The 14,278-nt window shown below is 37.0% G+C and overlaps 1 protein-coding gene across 4 annotated transcripts in view; it reads right to left on the bottom strand.

Annotated features, from left to right (window-relative positions):
* Positions 1-14,278, bottom strand: part of ADGRL3 (adhesion G protein-coupled receptor L3) — a 601,096-nt gene that overhangs the window by 181,821 nt on the left and 404,997 nt on the right. For all 4 annotated transcript variants that reach the window (XM_027836482.1, XM_027836484.1, XM_027836486.1 and 1 more), the window contains 2 exons: positions 6,577-6,885; positions 3,453-3,556 (listed from right to left, as the gene is read on the bottom strand). In XM_027836482.1, coding sequence (XP_027692283.1) covers positions 3,453-3,556; positions 6,577-6,885 — 413 coding nt within the window. The remainder of the gene's footprint in view (positions 1-3,452; positions 3,557-6,576; positions 6,886-14,278) is intronic.

Raw genomic sequence — 14,278 nt, 5'->3', positions numbered from 1 at the left:
GTTCATTCTGTAGCTCCAGGTCAAATACCTCCCTCCATTTCTTAACCTGCGATATCCTTTGCATCTCTTGTCTTACTTTCTCAAAAAATCCAGAAATGATAACATTATTTCAAATTCATAAGCATCACATGTGGCACGGAAGAAAAAGAGGTCATATGTTTACTGTTGTTCTACTAAAGACCGAATGAATACATCTTTTTATAGATAATTCAAGTATATTCTTTCTCTGAATTCAAGGAATGGACCAGAAAAAAAAAAACATTTTGTAGATGCTTAGAATTTTAAATGGATACCCTAACCCTACATATAAACGAACTCAGTAGCCGAACAAATGGCCTAATTTGAAGGGCAGCTTACATCCAAATGTCCTATTTAAAAGTCCCCACCCTGAGATATCAATAAGTTAGACAATAATGGTAAAGGTGATATTTGCACAAGGCCACTTGAACACAAATCATTAAATGAAATGAGAAGTTTCAATGGGGAGATGGCATGAAGGCAAAAGGAAGCCTATAGTAGGTTTTTGTGGTGGTGGTATGCCACAAGACAATGGAGGGAATGGAGAAAGAAGGAGGATGGCCAAGACAAATTTGAAGAGGCTGTCACTGTCCAGAATCTCATTCTTTTAACCAGTACACAAAAATAATGACCACAAATTATCATCTATATTTATGCTCATATTTGTACCCATAGGTTAGGCCCCCCAGGTACCAGTCAAAAGTTTCAGCTCAATTCAGTTGCTATTCCCTAAATGTGCACCTGACTGGGTCAGTCACAGAGTACTGATTGGTTCTCGTGCCTTCAAGGAAGCCATGGTCACATTAGAGGGGCAGGGGGTGGGGTGGGTTTACACTAAAATAATAGAGAACAATTAAAGACAGAATAACTGAACACAAATAACTGTGAACTTGGGCTTTTCTTTTCCTTTGTCATCCTTGATTTCTCATTTGTCAAATGAGATAATTGGACTAGTTGATATCTAAAGTTCCTGAGATTTCTAAAATACTACTTTTTTAAAAAATAATTAAGCATATTGACAAGAATGATTTACTGAGAAATTTGCTACATTTAAAAGTCAACTACTCATTCTGAATTTCGGATTTGTGAATCTGACAGATTCTTGATTCATATTAGGTAAAAATCCATATTAAATGTTCCTTAGAATTAAAAAAAAATGATAGGAAAGAAATTGATAGGTCTAAAGGACTCACGAAAACCAGGTGAATTTATGGAACAAACAAAACTGTCAAAAGGGCAGGGGTTGTTTTACTCCCCCCCCCCCCTTTGGGGAATATTCTTTTTCATTGTAGATAACACTTCAATGTAGATAACATTGTAAATAACAGCATTATTTATTGTATAGCAATATAGTACAACAATTTTTGCACTGCAATTTGAAAAAAAACATTAATTTAGAGTTGAAGCATCTGGGCTTCAATCCTAACTCTACTATTTAATCCCAGTACCACCTCAGATAAGGCACTGTGCCTAGCTGGGCTTTAAGTTCCATCTCTGTAAAATAACATCATCGTTGGTCTCTGAAGTTCCATCTTGCTCTAAATCTATGGTCCTATGATCCTTTTCTTTCCTTAGTTGGAAAAGTTTTTTTTTCTTTCTAGAAGTCTATTTTCAGGAAACAGCATGAAAGCACCCAGTTTTCTAGGTGAATGATGACTGAAATCATATTAACCCCTAGGCTAAGCATTTGAGTAGTTTTAAAAAATGCAAAGCTTCTAATGATACCAGATATGCTACTGATCTATTAATCTGATCACATCCTGCAACAGTTATTTACCCTGGGGTCTGAGTTACACTGTAATGAAATCAAAGGACAATCTGTGTGGCAGAATCAGTGTTGAAATCGGGCCAGAGTTATAGCCAGACTGCCGGCTTTGAAAAGTAACAGGTATCATGACTGTTACATATCAATATATGTAAAAGAGTAACTACAGTCTCCACCATTACTCCTTGTTTGTGATTTAGGGTAAAAAGACAGTTATGGCTCATTTGCTACATGATCTACTGGGGTGAGTATTTACTGATTATCATACAGTATATCAGTGAGGATGAGGATAGTTAAAAACTAATAGAGAAGAGAGCAAATGGCAAGACTGTGTTTCTTGTAAGGCTATCATTTGTAATATTTCTTTTGGAAAAAATATTTTTCAGAAATTCTATAGCATAGCTAATGTTCCATAGAAGGACTCCTGATATTAGGAGTGAATAAAAGCACATAAATTGCTATAATAAGGATGCATCCCACAGCAATTTTGGCATAAGTGCACATCTGGTCTCTGTTTGTCATGAAATCAATGCAAAGCCCCATAGTGCATTAATAATAAAATGTTCAACATATTGCAACCAAATAAGCCTTGTTAAATAGAGTCTGCAAAAGTTTATTGCCGCACATTAATGTACTTTCAACACTGATAAATTAGATTCTAAAGAACATTGATAAAATGACAAAATTTCAAAAGTGGGACTATTTTTTGAAAAATCCCACTATCTATCCAAAGTACATGTACTGAAGCTTTTTTTTTTGAAAGCTTGAAAATTTCTCTTGAAATTTTCCACTTGCAGTTCTCAATGTTACAGAAGGCATATTGTTGTCATTGTGGTTGTTGTTATTAACTCCTAGATCCAATATGAAATCCTCTGACTTTTAAAGCCCATCATAACCTGGCCCCTTCCTACCTTCTCAGTTTTTTTTATACCTTATGGCCTTTACATGCTCTACAAACTCTGGCTTCCTTAGTGATCTCTGAACAAAACATTTCATCTCCAGATTCTATGCATTTTCACTGGGTAGTCCTCATTCTTAGAATGCTTTACTTCCCTGTACTATGATTCTGCCTTCCCCGCCTTCCTTTAGGTCAATTAAAGTTGTAATTTCTACAAGAAGCCTTTCCAGGTCTTCCTTAATGCTAATGTCTCCCCTTTGAGATTATCTCCAAATTATTCTGTATACATCTTGTTTGTACATAGTGGTTTATACGCTGTCTTCCCCGTTATATTGTGAGCTCCTTGAGAGAAGAACTAATTTTGTCTTTTTTTTGTATCTCCAGTGCTGAGCACAGTGCCTGACAAATAGTAGGTGCTTAATGAATACTTGTTGACCTGACTTTTAAAGTATGTTATTCATAATCATTGATTATGATAAATAACATTATTGAAGTTACAAGGTTAGAGTATCAACAGGCAGCATCATATACTTTAAAGAGAACAGGTTATCTAAAAAAATGTTAGGCAACAATCAGGTCATTAATTACTGAGGACCTCCCTCTCCCATACCCCAATACAGCAAAATTGTACATGCAATTAGATAGGGAAATAGGAAGGAAATTACTTTGATATTTTTTAAGTTCCTTGATTTTTTTCAGCATTTGTAATTCACAATGGTGCATCAGAGTGAGCAAAGGAATGACTGCTTGTAGTACAATGGTAGGAGTTACCTTCTGTGTTATGTGATTGACCCAAGGAGAAGAACAATTGCTGAGATCTGGTCCTTGAGGATCCCAAATTCCATCAGGGGCCAAACAGAGGAAGGTAGACACACCTATGACAGTAAAAGAAATATGGATCTGTACTTCCTTTTTCATTATGTACTCAAAATGCTATTTTAAAATTTTGAATCTCACTCCACTGAGTGTTTAAATTAGAGTCAAAAGAATGGCAGTCACATTTTGAACATAAGATTTCTTCCCACTTTTCGAAAGGGAGATAATATAGAAAGGAAAATTATTTTCTGAAAATTTCCACAAGTTGAACACTGTTATACATTTAATTTTATAAGAAAACAAAGTAGCTTTGTTCTACTGTCACATCTCAGAATCACTGAATTCCAAAGTGAAGTGAGTTTAGGGATCATCTAAGTCTAATCCTCCATTTGATTCACAAATCCTATCAACATGCTCCTGGACAAATGGTCATTGAGTTTCTGCTTGAACATTTTTGATGACAGGAAACTCATTATCTAATGAGACATCACATTCCATTTTCCAAAAGCCTTGGGTAGATTCTTCCCTGTACTGAATGAAAATATTCTGTCCTATAAATTATCCAAAGGTGGTGTGTCCATTACACTAAGATTTTGCATCTAGGACTCAACAATATATTGAGTGGACTATGCAGGCTGTTCAGCTAATAAATAGTCTTTGTGCCCAGCCTACTTCCTTTTCCAAGTACATTTAATGGGTGATATTTTTTACACTGTTTCTTGCCTATGATCAACCATTAGAAATAACCTGCAGCATATTTAATACACCAAACATCTCTTCATTGTACTTTTGTGTAAACAGAAATTGTGGGTAATATATTAGTAGCAATCATAATTGATTTTTTAAAAGACTTTTGTTTTAAAGAAGAACTTTGATTCATTGAAAGCATGCCATAATTTCACAAATACAATGTTTTCTGTTCTCTTCCTTCTTTCACTTCTGTACCCAATTCATTTTTCAACTACAGTATCTGTCTAAGATACTTGTGACCACCTCAGTGGATTGTCTCCTCTAGAGAACAGATACTCTTCATTCACTTGGATTTTTCTACATGGATACTTAGTTTAAATTATTTTGAATCCTAGTTAATCTCATTTAGGAGACTTTAGGTTTCTAGGGCTTGGTCAGTCAATGCAAATTCATCTACAAAATAAAAGATGCTGTAGAATCTAACCATTTTCAAGCAATTTTTCCCTTTGGACTTTATAGTGGATTTTCATTTCAATGAACATTTATTAAGTTCTTGCTATAAATAAGGCACTATATTAGGGAGATTATATTGCATGGAATGGAGGTAGGTGGGGTGTGTAAGTAAATACAAAGCACATGAATGCAAATAAGTAAATACCAAATATACAAAAATGAAAACAAATTCAAATTAACATCAAAAGTTATAGAATATTAGCAACAGGAGGTAGGGATGAGGAAAGGGGTCACATAAGTGGTAACAGTGAGCTGTTCTTTAAAGGAAGTTTTAGATTTTATGGAGGAGGGAATGACAGTGGCAAAGACCCTTGGCAAGGGTATATATGCTTGTTTTGTGCTTCACTTTATAATTAAATGATCAATGAACAAAATAATTTCTGTTGTTCTATCAAGGTATCTTCTGTGCTTTGAACATAATTATTATAATCACTATAATAATGATAATAATAACTTGCATGCATATTGTGTTTTAAGATTTTCATGCACTTTACATATATTATCTCAGTGTTCACAGCAACTATATGAGATTGGAATTATCATAATCTCTGTTGTCTCAGCACTGAGTCCAAGAGAGGTTAAGTGACTTGCTCAAGGTCACATAGTTAATAAGTGTCTGAAGTTGGGTTGGAACTGGGTCTTTCTGAATCTAAGTTGAGCACTTTTTTCACTCTACCTCTCTATCCCATATGAATAGGAGATACATTATAGGATGATTGTATTTTTCCCTTTTTTTGTAGTAAAAAACATCACAAATTAATCAACATTTTTTGGTTATAGTTGTCCAAACACTTCTGAATGCAAATGAGTTAAGAAATCATTTATCCACTTATTCATTTAACAATCATTTACTAACATATGCAAATTACTGTGCTAGGCACCAGGAAAGATACAAAGATAATCAGGATCCCTCCCTTTAATTAGACCATCATCCAGCCCACATATTTCCATTTTTTTTCAAGGATATCTTAGATTTTGTCAAATGCTTTTCTAATATATAGATACTTTATATCAACAGCATTTCTCTGACCTACCAGTATAATGATGATGATAAAGAGGAGGAGGATAGAACCCTTTATAACACTATAGTTGACTCTACCAAAAATTTCATGGAATTAAGTATAAAACAAATCCAGGAAAAAGCCTATCTAGGCAATTTCAGTTACAGGAAATATCAGAAAGACCTGCCTATATTATGATTTCATTTCTATCATCTGGGGACACAAACCCCAATAAGGACAATGGTATACTGCCATTCCAATATTTGATTAATTTCTAATTTATTAAATAATGTAGCTTGTGAAATTATGCAAATAAAATACAGTGGATCAAATACAAAGTTCACCAGAGTCCAGCTACATTGTGATAAGGTTAGAACACTTCTTGTTTAAAAAAAAAATTAAAATCACATTGCATGGCTCCCCTGAGCAATATTATGAATCACACAAATAAAAGCTGGGAAAAAGACTTTAATTCTTATCTATCCCTTGACACATGTTTGTCCTCTGTAGGGCTTTTTCTCAATAATTTTCACAGTTTATTTGAAAGCTTTAAATAAGTCCAATGTGGGTTGAAACTAGATGTAAAATGTCTTGCAATGTTTTGTCCAAGTTTGTCATTCTTATTCCCTAACCTATTTATTCACAGCACCTCATGCTAAGCAAATTCTAATCTTTGGCATTTTGGACAAGACTGTATGGCTTAGTCAGGATATTATGTTAAGCTTAATTTATCAGACTTAATAATTAATCAACTATCCTTTGAAAGTACTCTTGACTACATGCATTACTGAGCAAGCCTAAGGGAGAATATTTGACAACTGAGCTAAAGTGAGAGAATGTGAGGCCCTTAGCTTAGGTCTTTCGAAAGGACTCACCTACTGTCCCCGCAGGGCATGGCTGCTTTGCCATCTGTCCTTGACGGGTTTTAAACCACATGATTTCCCGAGCTTCCACAGCATCACAGCTCTCTTCCAGAGCTGGGAGCTGAGAGGAAGCAGGCAGAAGGTGGGTGGTGATTTCATCTGGTGCTGCTGCTGCTGGGGATGGGGTACTGGTGCTTCTGTTCCTTCTCCCTGGCACTGATGTGGTGGTACTCCTCCCTGGGCTTCCTGTGGTGATCCTCAAGGTTGTACTGGTGGTGGTGGTAGTGCTTCCCAAACCAACTGGTCCTGTGGTGGAGATTTCTAAAAGAAAAAAAGAAAGACAACAAATTCAATGACTGTTCTGTGACTTTCAGACTTCCCCAAACTTCCCCCCCATATGGAAATCTTGCATATTTTAATAGCCCAATTAGCTTTGTATACAATTAGTGAAAACCCATAGAAAGGCATCAGTTTAAGCACTAAACAAGAATGTGGTCAATGCCACATACTACACTGGGCTTTCAGAGTTGACTGAAGTTGACTGAAACTGCTTTTAAAGAATAAATTCTCAGTACAACACAAAGAATACTTTAAAAACAACCGTAACAAAAAAAACAACAAAAACAAACAAACAAAACCAACAACAACCCAAAAGGCCTACAATAGGCTTTCTTCTGGTCCAATCTTTTCCATATGGAAGTATTAACCTTGAAATTCTAAAGTGATCATCCTTAACCTTGGCATCAAGTAGAGGAATACTGTACATATATTTGAAGTAGATCACTTAACATTACTCTGAAGGAAATTATAGTAAGTTTTCCTAATGTAGAAGAAAAAAAGGGCACCTCAATAAAACTGCTCTGTAAGGTTCAGTATTACAAACATTACATGATAACCCTAAACATCAATTTTTCATACAGATTAAAGAAGCAAAGGCAAAGTAATTCTCCACTTAGCTTGGCAGGATTGACTCATATTAATATGATGCAATTAGTAAAGCATAGCGAACATAGTCATGGCTGTATATGTAATAAAGTATAGGAAATATCCAACTCAGAAGAGGTTGTGTCCTAAAAGTTTTTTTTTTTTTAAATTCAGTTCTTTGGAACTTCAAGTGAATTAAAACTGAAATAATATTTTAAATAATGGTTAGATTACCAGATCAGTCCACAAATGTTTTTTCCATGAAGTCTTCCAATAAGAAATGTGGTATAGCAGAAAGTACTGAATTAAAGGTTGTAGATTTAAGTCTACTCTGCCAGTGGCTAGCTAAATGACCTCGATCAGGTCATTCATTGCTCCTCTTTAGGCCGTAGTTTCCTAATCTGTAAAATGAGGGAGTTAGACTAAATGACTGGTAAGATGCCTCTCAGTGCCAAATCCTATTCTACAATACCAAACACGTTCTTCTTGCTTGCACTATATATCTTACAGAGATAGAGTGAACACTTTAAAGAACCAAATTCACAATTTGTCTAGTAACTTACCTTTAAATTCTCTCTCCTTCCATACATTTTTTGCAGCTCTTTGTTTATAACATTCATAGGATTGTAAAGCTGTATAGAACCTTAGAAATCACCCAGTCCAAAGTCCAGCTTTTTCATTTTACAGATTAATTAACTGAGATCCAGAGAGGTTAAATTACTTGGCCAAGATCACATAATCCTAAATAGAAAAGCTGTGATTCAAACCCATCATTTTACTCAAAATCCTGTGCTCTTTCTAGTACACCAAGTTGCATCTCCTTAATACTTATCACCTACTGCCTCATAATTACTTGTTTACACAGCTCCCCCTCCCAATTAGGCAATTAGATTTCATTGTGAATATTGTGCTGGGCTGGGCTTGGAAGCAGGAAGACCTGAGTTCAAACACAGCCTCACACATAAACACAGCCTCACATATAAACACAGCCTCACATATTAGCTGTGTGACCCTGGGCAAGTCACTTAAGCTCTATTTGCCTCAGTTTCCTCAATTACAAAATAGGAATATTGACTGCACCTACACCACAGGGTTGTTGTGAGGATCAAACGAGATATTTGTAAAGCACTGGCACATAGTAGATGCTGTATAAATATTTATTCTTTTCCTCTGAATTAGAATGCAAATCTTTTGAGGACAGCCAACTTGTTTTATGGCACTTTGTACCTCTCAGGGTTCTAGGCAATTCTCTAAGGCTATAAGTTGCAGGGGAGAAGTGAATGTGTTAGTAGTGGGAGCTTCATCATCTGGGAATCACAGGTCTGGTCTGTATCTGTACTCTCAGAAAACTGAACAGTAGCTGCTTAATATAGTTTTAGTGAATTTAATTGAAGTACAGTACTACAATAATTGGTCTTAACCATCATGCAGGATAATATTCCCATTGAAAAATAAGCTGAATTCTAATTTGCCATATCAAGCACCTCAGAATCAGAAACTCCCCCTCCCCCTAGCCACAGGGTCAGGTACATATGTAGGAAGCAACATGGTGTTGAGGAGAGACAGATTTTCTCAGGAAGACCTGGGTTCCGGTTCCTCCACACAAAACAGCTCTATGACCCAGTGAAGTCTCTTAACTCTTAGAGCTCTGCCTAGGGAACCCTCTTAAGACTACAAGTTGGATATGAAGTGTTGACCTGAATTGATGGAGAAGTTTCCTCACCTGCTATAACAAGGAAATCACAGACCCAGTCCCTATGCACTATTAAGTTTTTTTAACTAAAAAAATTAATTTATAGAATAAAACAAGCATTACCATAACACAGCACAATTAAAAAAAGATAATCGTATATGAAGCTGCAAATCTACTATGCACAACTTGCTATTCCTTCAAATATATAACAAAATTCTCACGTAATTTTTTTTCTTCCCTCCCCCCCCCCCCCCTTAGATGGCTCCTATTAGACACAAGTATACATATATATGTAAAATTATTCTATATACTTCTGTTTATCAGTTCTTTCTCTGGATGCAGATAGTGTCTTTCTTCATATGTCATTTATAGTTAATTCGGGTATTTATTAATAGTCAAAATAACTTTCATTCAAAGTCATCCTTAAAACAATATTGCTATTACTATATACAATATTCTTTTAGTTCTGCTCATTATTTCACTCTTCATTATTTTGTGCAAGTTTTTCCACGTGTTTTTTTCTAAAATCACCGAGCTTATCATTTCTTATAGCACAGTAGTATTCCATCACAATCATACACCACAACTTGTTCAGCCATTCCCCAATTAATGGGCATCCCTGCAATTTCCAGTTCTTTGCCACCACAGAGAGCTGCTGTAAGCATTTTAGAATGTATAGGTTCTTTTTCTTTTAACTTGATCATCTTTGAAAATAGGCCAAGTAATGGTATTGCTTGGTCAAAGAGTATAGGGTAGTTTAATGACTCTTTGGGCATAATTCCAGATTGTTCTCCAAAGTGGTGGTGTCAGTTCACAATTCCACCAATAAGGAGTTATGTACCAATTTTTTCCCATCCCCCCCAACATTTGTCACTTTCCTCTTCTACCATTTTAGCCAAAGTAGTTGGTGTTGTGTTAAGGTGTATTTCTTTAGTCAAAAATGATTTTGATTTCTTCATCAAAAAGTACCTGTCAACATCCTTTGACCATTTATCAATTGGGGAATGACCCATATTCTTATAGATTTGACAAAGTTCTTTATAATTTTACATATGTGACCTTTATCTCATAAAGTGTCTATAATGCCCCCATTTTCTGCTTTCCTTCTGATCTTGCTTAAATTTGTTTTATTTGTGCAAAACCTTTCTAATTCAATATAATCAAAATTATCCATTTTATGCCTAACTTGGCTCTCTCTTGTTTATTCATAAATTGTCTACCTATCCATAAGTCTAAGTAAGACGTTCTGTGTTCTTCTAATTTTCTTATAAAAATCTCTCTTTATATCTCTTTATATCACTATTAAGTTTTAAGGTTCACAGCCTCTGATTATTAGACATCTTTTTTGCTATGGTTCCCTGTGACATATTTTCTTTCCTTCTAAGGACCTCAAGGAATGGCCTGTCTGCTTCTTGGTCTATGTCTTCCAGCTAGGGCTTTTCCCCATTCTCATGGCCTCTCTCTAATCTTCCTTTCCATAAAAGGTAGGCTGTGAGGGACTGTCTATGTTGGCAACTACCAGGTGGGCTCTGTGGCAAGATTAGGGTAAGATCTGGGTATATTTGGAAGTCGAGGCAGGGGCTGTGGTAGGCGGAGTCGTGGTGAACTGGGATGGGCTGGGTACGGAGAAGCCCTGAGGCAGTGGGCAGTGCTATGTGAGATAAGCTGGGTGCAAGGAAGTAGCCGGAGCTTGTGCTCCTGAGGCAAGGGGCGGTGCCACGTGGGAGTGGGACGGCAGAGGACTGAGTTCCCTTTGCTTAGTCCCCTCCCTATATGCAACGTCAACCCCAGATGCCTCCTTCCTGTGACCTTCCTGACTTCCTGGGTCCCTTTGTGTAGCACTGACCCCAGACGCCTCCTTCCTGTGACCTTCCTGACTTCCTGGGTCCCTTTGTGTAGCACTGACCCCAGACGCCTCCTCCCAGTATCTGAGTCTGACTTCCTAGGTCACGTACTCTGTCTATGCACTAATCCCAGACGCCTCTTTCCTGTATCCGGTCCTAGCCTCCTACGTCACTCCCTCCCCCTTGGTGTGCTAAACTCAGACATCCCCTTCCGGTATCTGACCCTACAATCATTGTCTAGTAAGCGGGCTGGGGAGGGGGGGCTAAGTAGGTACTTAGGAACGAGCGTGGTCAGATCATGCTCTCCCTTGGCTCCTGCTCTGTTGCTCTGGCCTTCCTGCTTGGCCTTGCTGTGATGGCTTGCTGTGATGGCCTCTGAATAAAGCTCTGGTGTTGGCGCCTCCCGATGGCTCGTCTCTGTGTGTTTATCCGGCTGAGGACCGAAGACTTGTGAGTGAGTATGACTCTGGCAGCCTGCTCCTTATAGGAGGAGAGGGTACGGCGCGGCCGGCACAAGGTCGGCGCGGCTGGTACAGTAGGCTAAGGGTATTTCCTGTTAACAACAATCAGATTGTGTGGAAGTGAAAGTTTAAAAAAAAAAAAAAGGCCCTCCTCTCACTCTTGTCTTTTTTCCACTTAGAAAGCTACCCATAAGATAATGGACTGTCTGTGGACCAACCCAGGTGACAATCTGCTACATTTCAGAGCAACAACCTGGCTCAGTGATTGTCCTGGGTAATTTCATAAGGCACACCAAACTTCTGGACCAGGTGTAGGGGATAAAGGGAATGAATGGATTAAAACAAAGCAAAACAAAACAAAGCAAACCCCCCCCAAAAAACAACATTCTCCTCTTCAACAATGTTTATCGCCTGTCTGAGATTTCACCCTGCACCTAAACTGATGTGAGAAATGATTATTTCTCTCTGGCATTAATAACTAATCATTGTAATAGGACCAAGGTTTTTCCCCTTTTCTACTTCCTCATCCAGAAATCAACCAGTTTGGGAAATCTTATGCAGAGATTTAGCAAGGCCAAGATCTAATCCAGGGGTGGGGAACCTGTGGTCTGGAGGCCACATGCGGCTTTCTAGGTTCTTGGTTGTGGCTTTTTGATTGAGTCCAAGTTTTACAGAACAAATCCTTTTATTAAGGGGATTTGTTCAGTGAAGTTTGGATTCATTAGATTTATTAGATAATAGATTTTATTATCTAATTATTAGATTAGAATTATTCTAACCAGAAAGTAAAATAAATTTTAAGTTTGGGCTAATGGGTGCATTCCTGCTCATTGTGTTTGCTCAGACAGGTCTGGGAAAATGTAGACAGTCCCTTTTGTCAGACATCTGATATGGAAATTGATGTCTCTAACCAAGATTTGGGTGACCCACGTACCCCAAGAACCTTGTAATATAGCTCAACCTCTCATTGTAACATTCATTTTTCATTAATTATTAACCTATCAGAGTCTAGTACCAGCCTGAGGAACACCTACCCTTCTAAGAGCATATAAACTGTGAACTCACCACCATAAGGGGTCTTTGGTCTAAGAGAGACAACCAAATGACCATTCTTTTATTAATAAACATTCTAGCCTTATTTACAAAATGATTAAGTTACCTAGAAATCATGTCTCTTGAACTTTTTAAGATGCCACACTTATGAAAAGTGAAAAACAAAAACTGGAGTTGGGGATTTCAGCCAATAACAGAAGGGAAGACAATCCCAAATAGGGCACCAGGGAGGAAGCAAAGAAAAGTTCCTATAGATGCCTCCTACAGAGACACAGTTCCCAACTGTTAACTCACTAGGTAAGAAATGCATGTCCCTAAATCAGGAACTGCCTCTAGTTTTATAAGAAACCGATTAGCCATCAAGACTGGAGCTAGAGCAGGGAAGGAAAAAAAAAAAACAAGTAAAAAAATTACCCTAATCCCAGAACAATCAAATTTAAATTTAATACACTCTTACGAAGCAATAACAATAATAAAATGGATAATAAGAAAGTTACTTTAGTTTATAATATACTACAGTGCAAGAAAGACTGTCAACTTATTATATTATAGCACAAGCTAATGTTCGGGATCCAAACTGAACCTTATTTTCCTGGAACTGTGCCACAGAGAGATGTCTACAAGCCAGGTCATATCATCCTGTTATGCTGAAAGAATGATGGTAAATTTACTATCCTCCCCACCTCATTATTTTCTGCTATAAAAGAATCCCCAGGGCTCTGCTCAGTGCCAGCCCTGGTAGAATAAGCATTAATGATCCTCCAGGAGTCATCAGTGTCCAAGAGACAGCACAACTTTGTTTTATTTAGCACTGTTAAAAAAAACAAAAAACAAAAAAACAAACAAGCAACTCCAGATTCAAAAGAAGACATTCCAACACAATATGGTTAGCAAAGTCCTACCTATATTAATACTCTTTAAGCTTCATGATTCTGTCCCCAAGAAGGTAGCAAATAACATGACTTTTTTTTTTCAAACAGTGCTGCTATAAAAATATTGTATTGGTGGATTAATGAATGTAGTAAAAGTAGACCCAAGATAGACAAGCAGCAATGGAAAGGTTAAATGCAAAAGAAAAGGGGTTTGTAGCCTGGTTATGCCTCAAAAGTCACTAAAGATGTTTTATATATAACATTTACTCAAAATTGCCGCGTAATTTTCCTTATTATTTTATCTCTATTATTGAGCCCAACATGTGTACACAGATTAGTATCTCCATTAAAAATTACTGAATAGGACTCTTTATGGACGTTCTTCCTTTTATTTTACGTTAACTCTAAAACAAAATTGTTTTCTATATTTTTCCCCTTGGAAATTTGTAGCCCAATATTTTTTTTTCTACTCCTGTGTGTGTGTGTGTGTGTGTGTGTGTGTGTGTTCCCTCCTGTTTTGTTTTCCAATCTGCCTTATGAAGATTGAGCTTTGATTTCTAATGTTAATGTTCTGGATGCAGAGGGCCATTCTAACTTGCGTAATGAGTGCTATAAGAAAACAGTATTCCTACAGCATAGGGGAATTTTGTTAAATTTTAAAGTACATCAGTAAAACTATGCTGCATGTGATCATAAAACACATTCAATGTTTGGAATGGCCCCTATCATTGCTATGCTAGGGACAGAATAGGGAACTATAGAATAAAAATTGATTCTTTAAGGAAAGAGAGAGAATGGCCTAGAAGATGGAGACCTGGATTCAAGTCCTGTTTCTGACACATATTAGCTATTTGCCCTAGGCAAGTC

Source organism: Vombatus ursinus, unplaced genomic scaffold (genome assembly GCF_900497805.2).
Source record: "Vombatus ursinus unplaced genomic scaffold, bare-nosed wombat genome assembly UNPS02014818.1, whole genome shotgun sequence".
Taxonomy (NCBI): Eukaryota; Metazoa; Chordata; class Mammalia; order Diprotodontia; family Vombatidae; genus Vombatus; species Vombatus ursinus.
The sequence above is the reverse complement of the archived record's forward strand: the minus strand, read 5'-3'. Positions and strand labels throughout refer to the sequence as shown.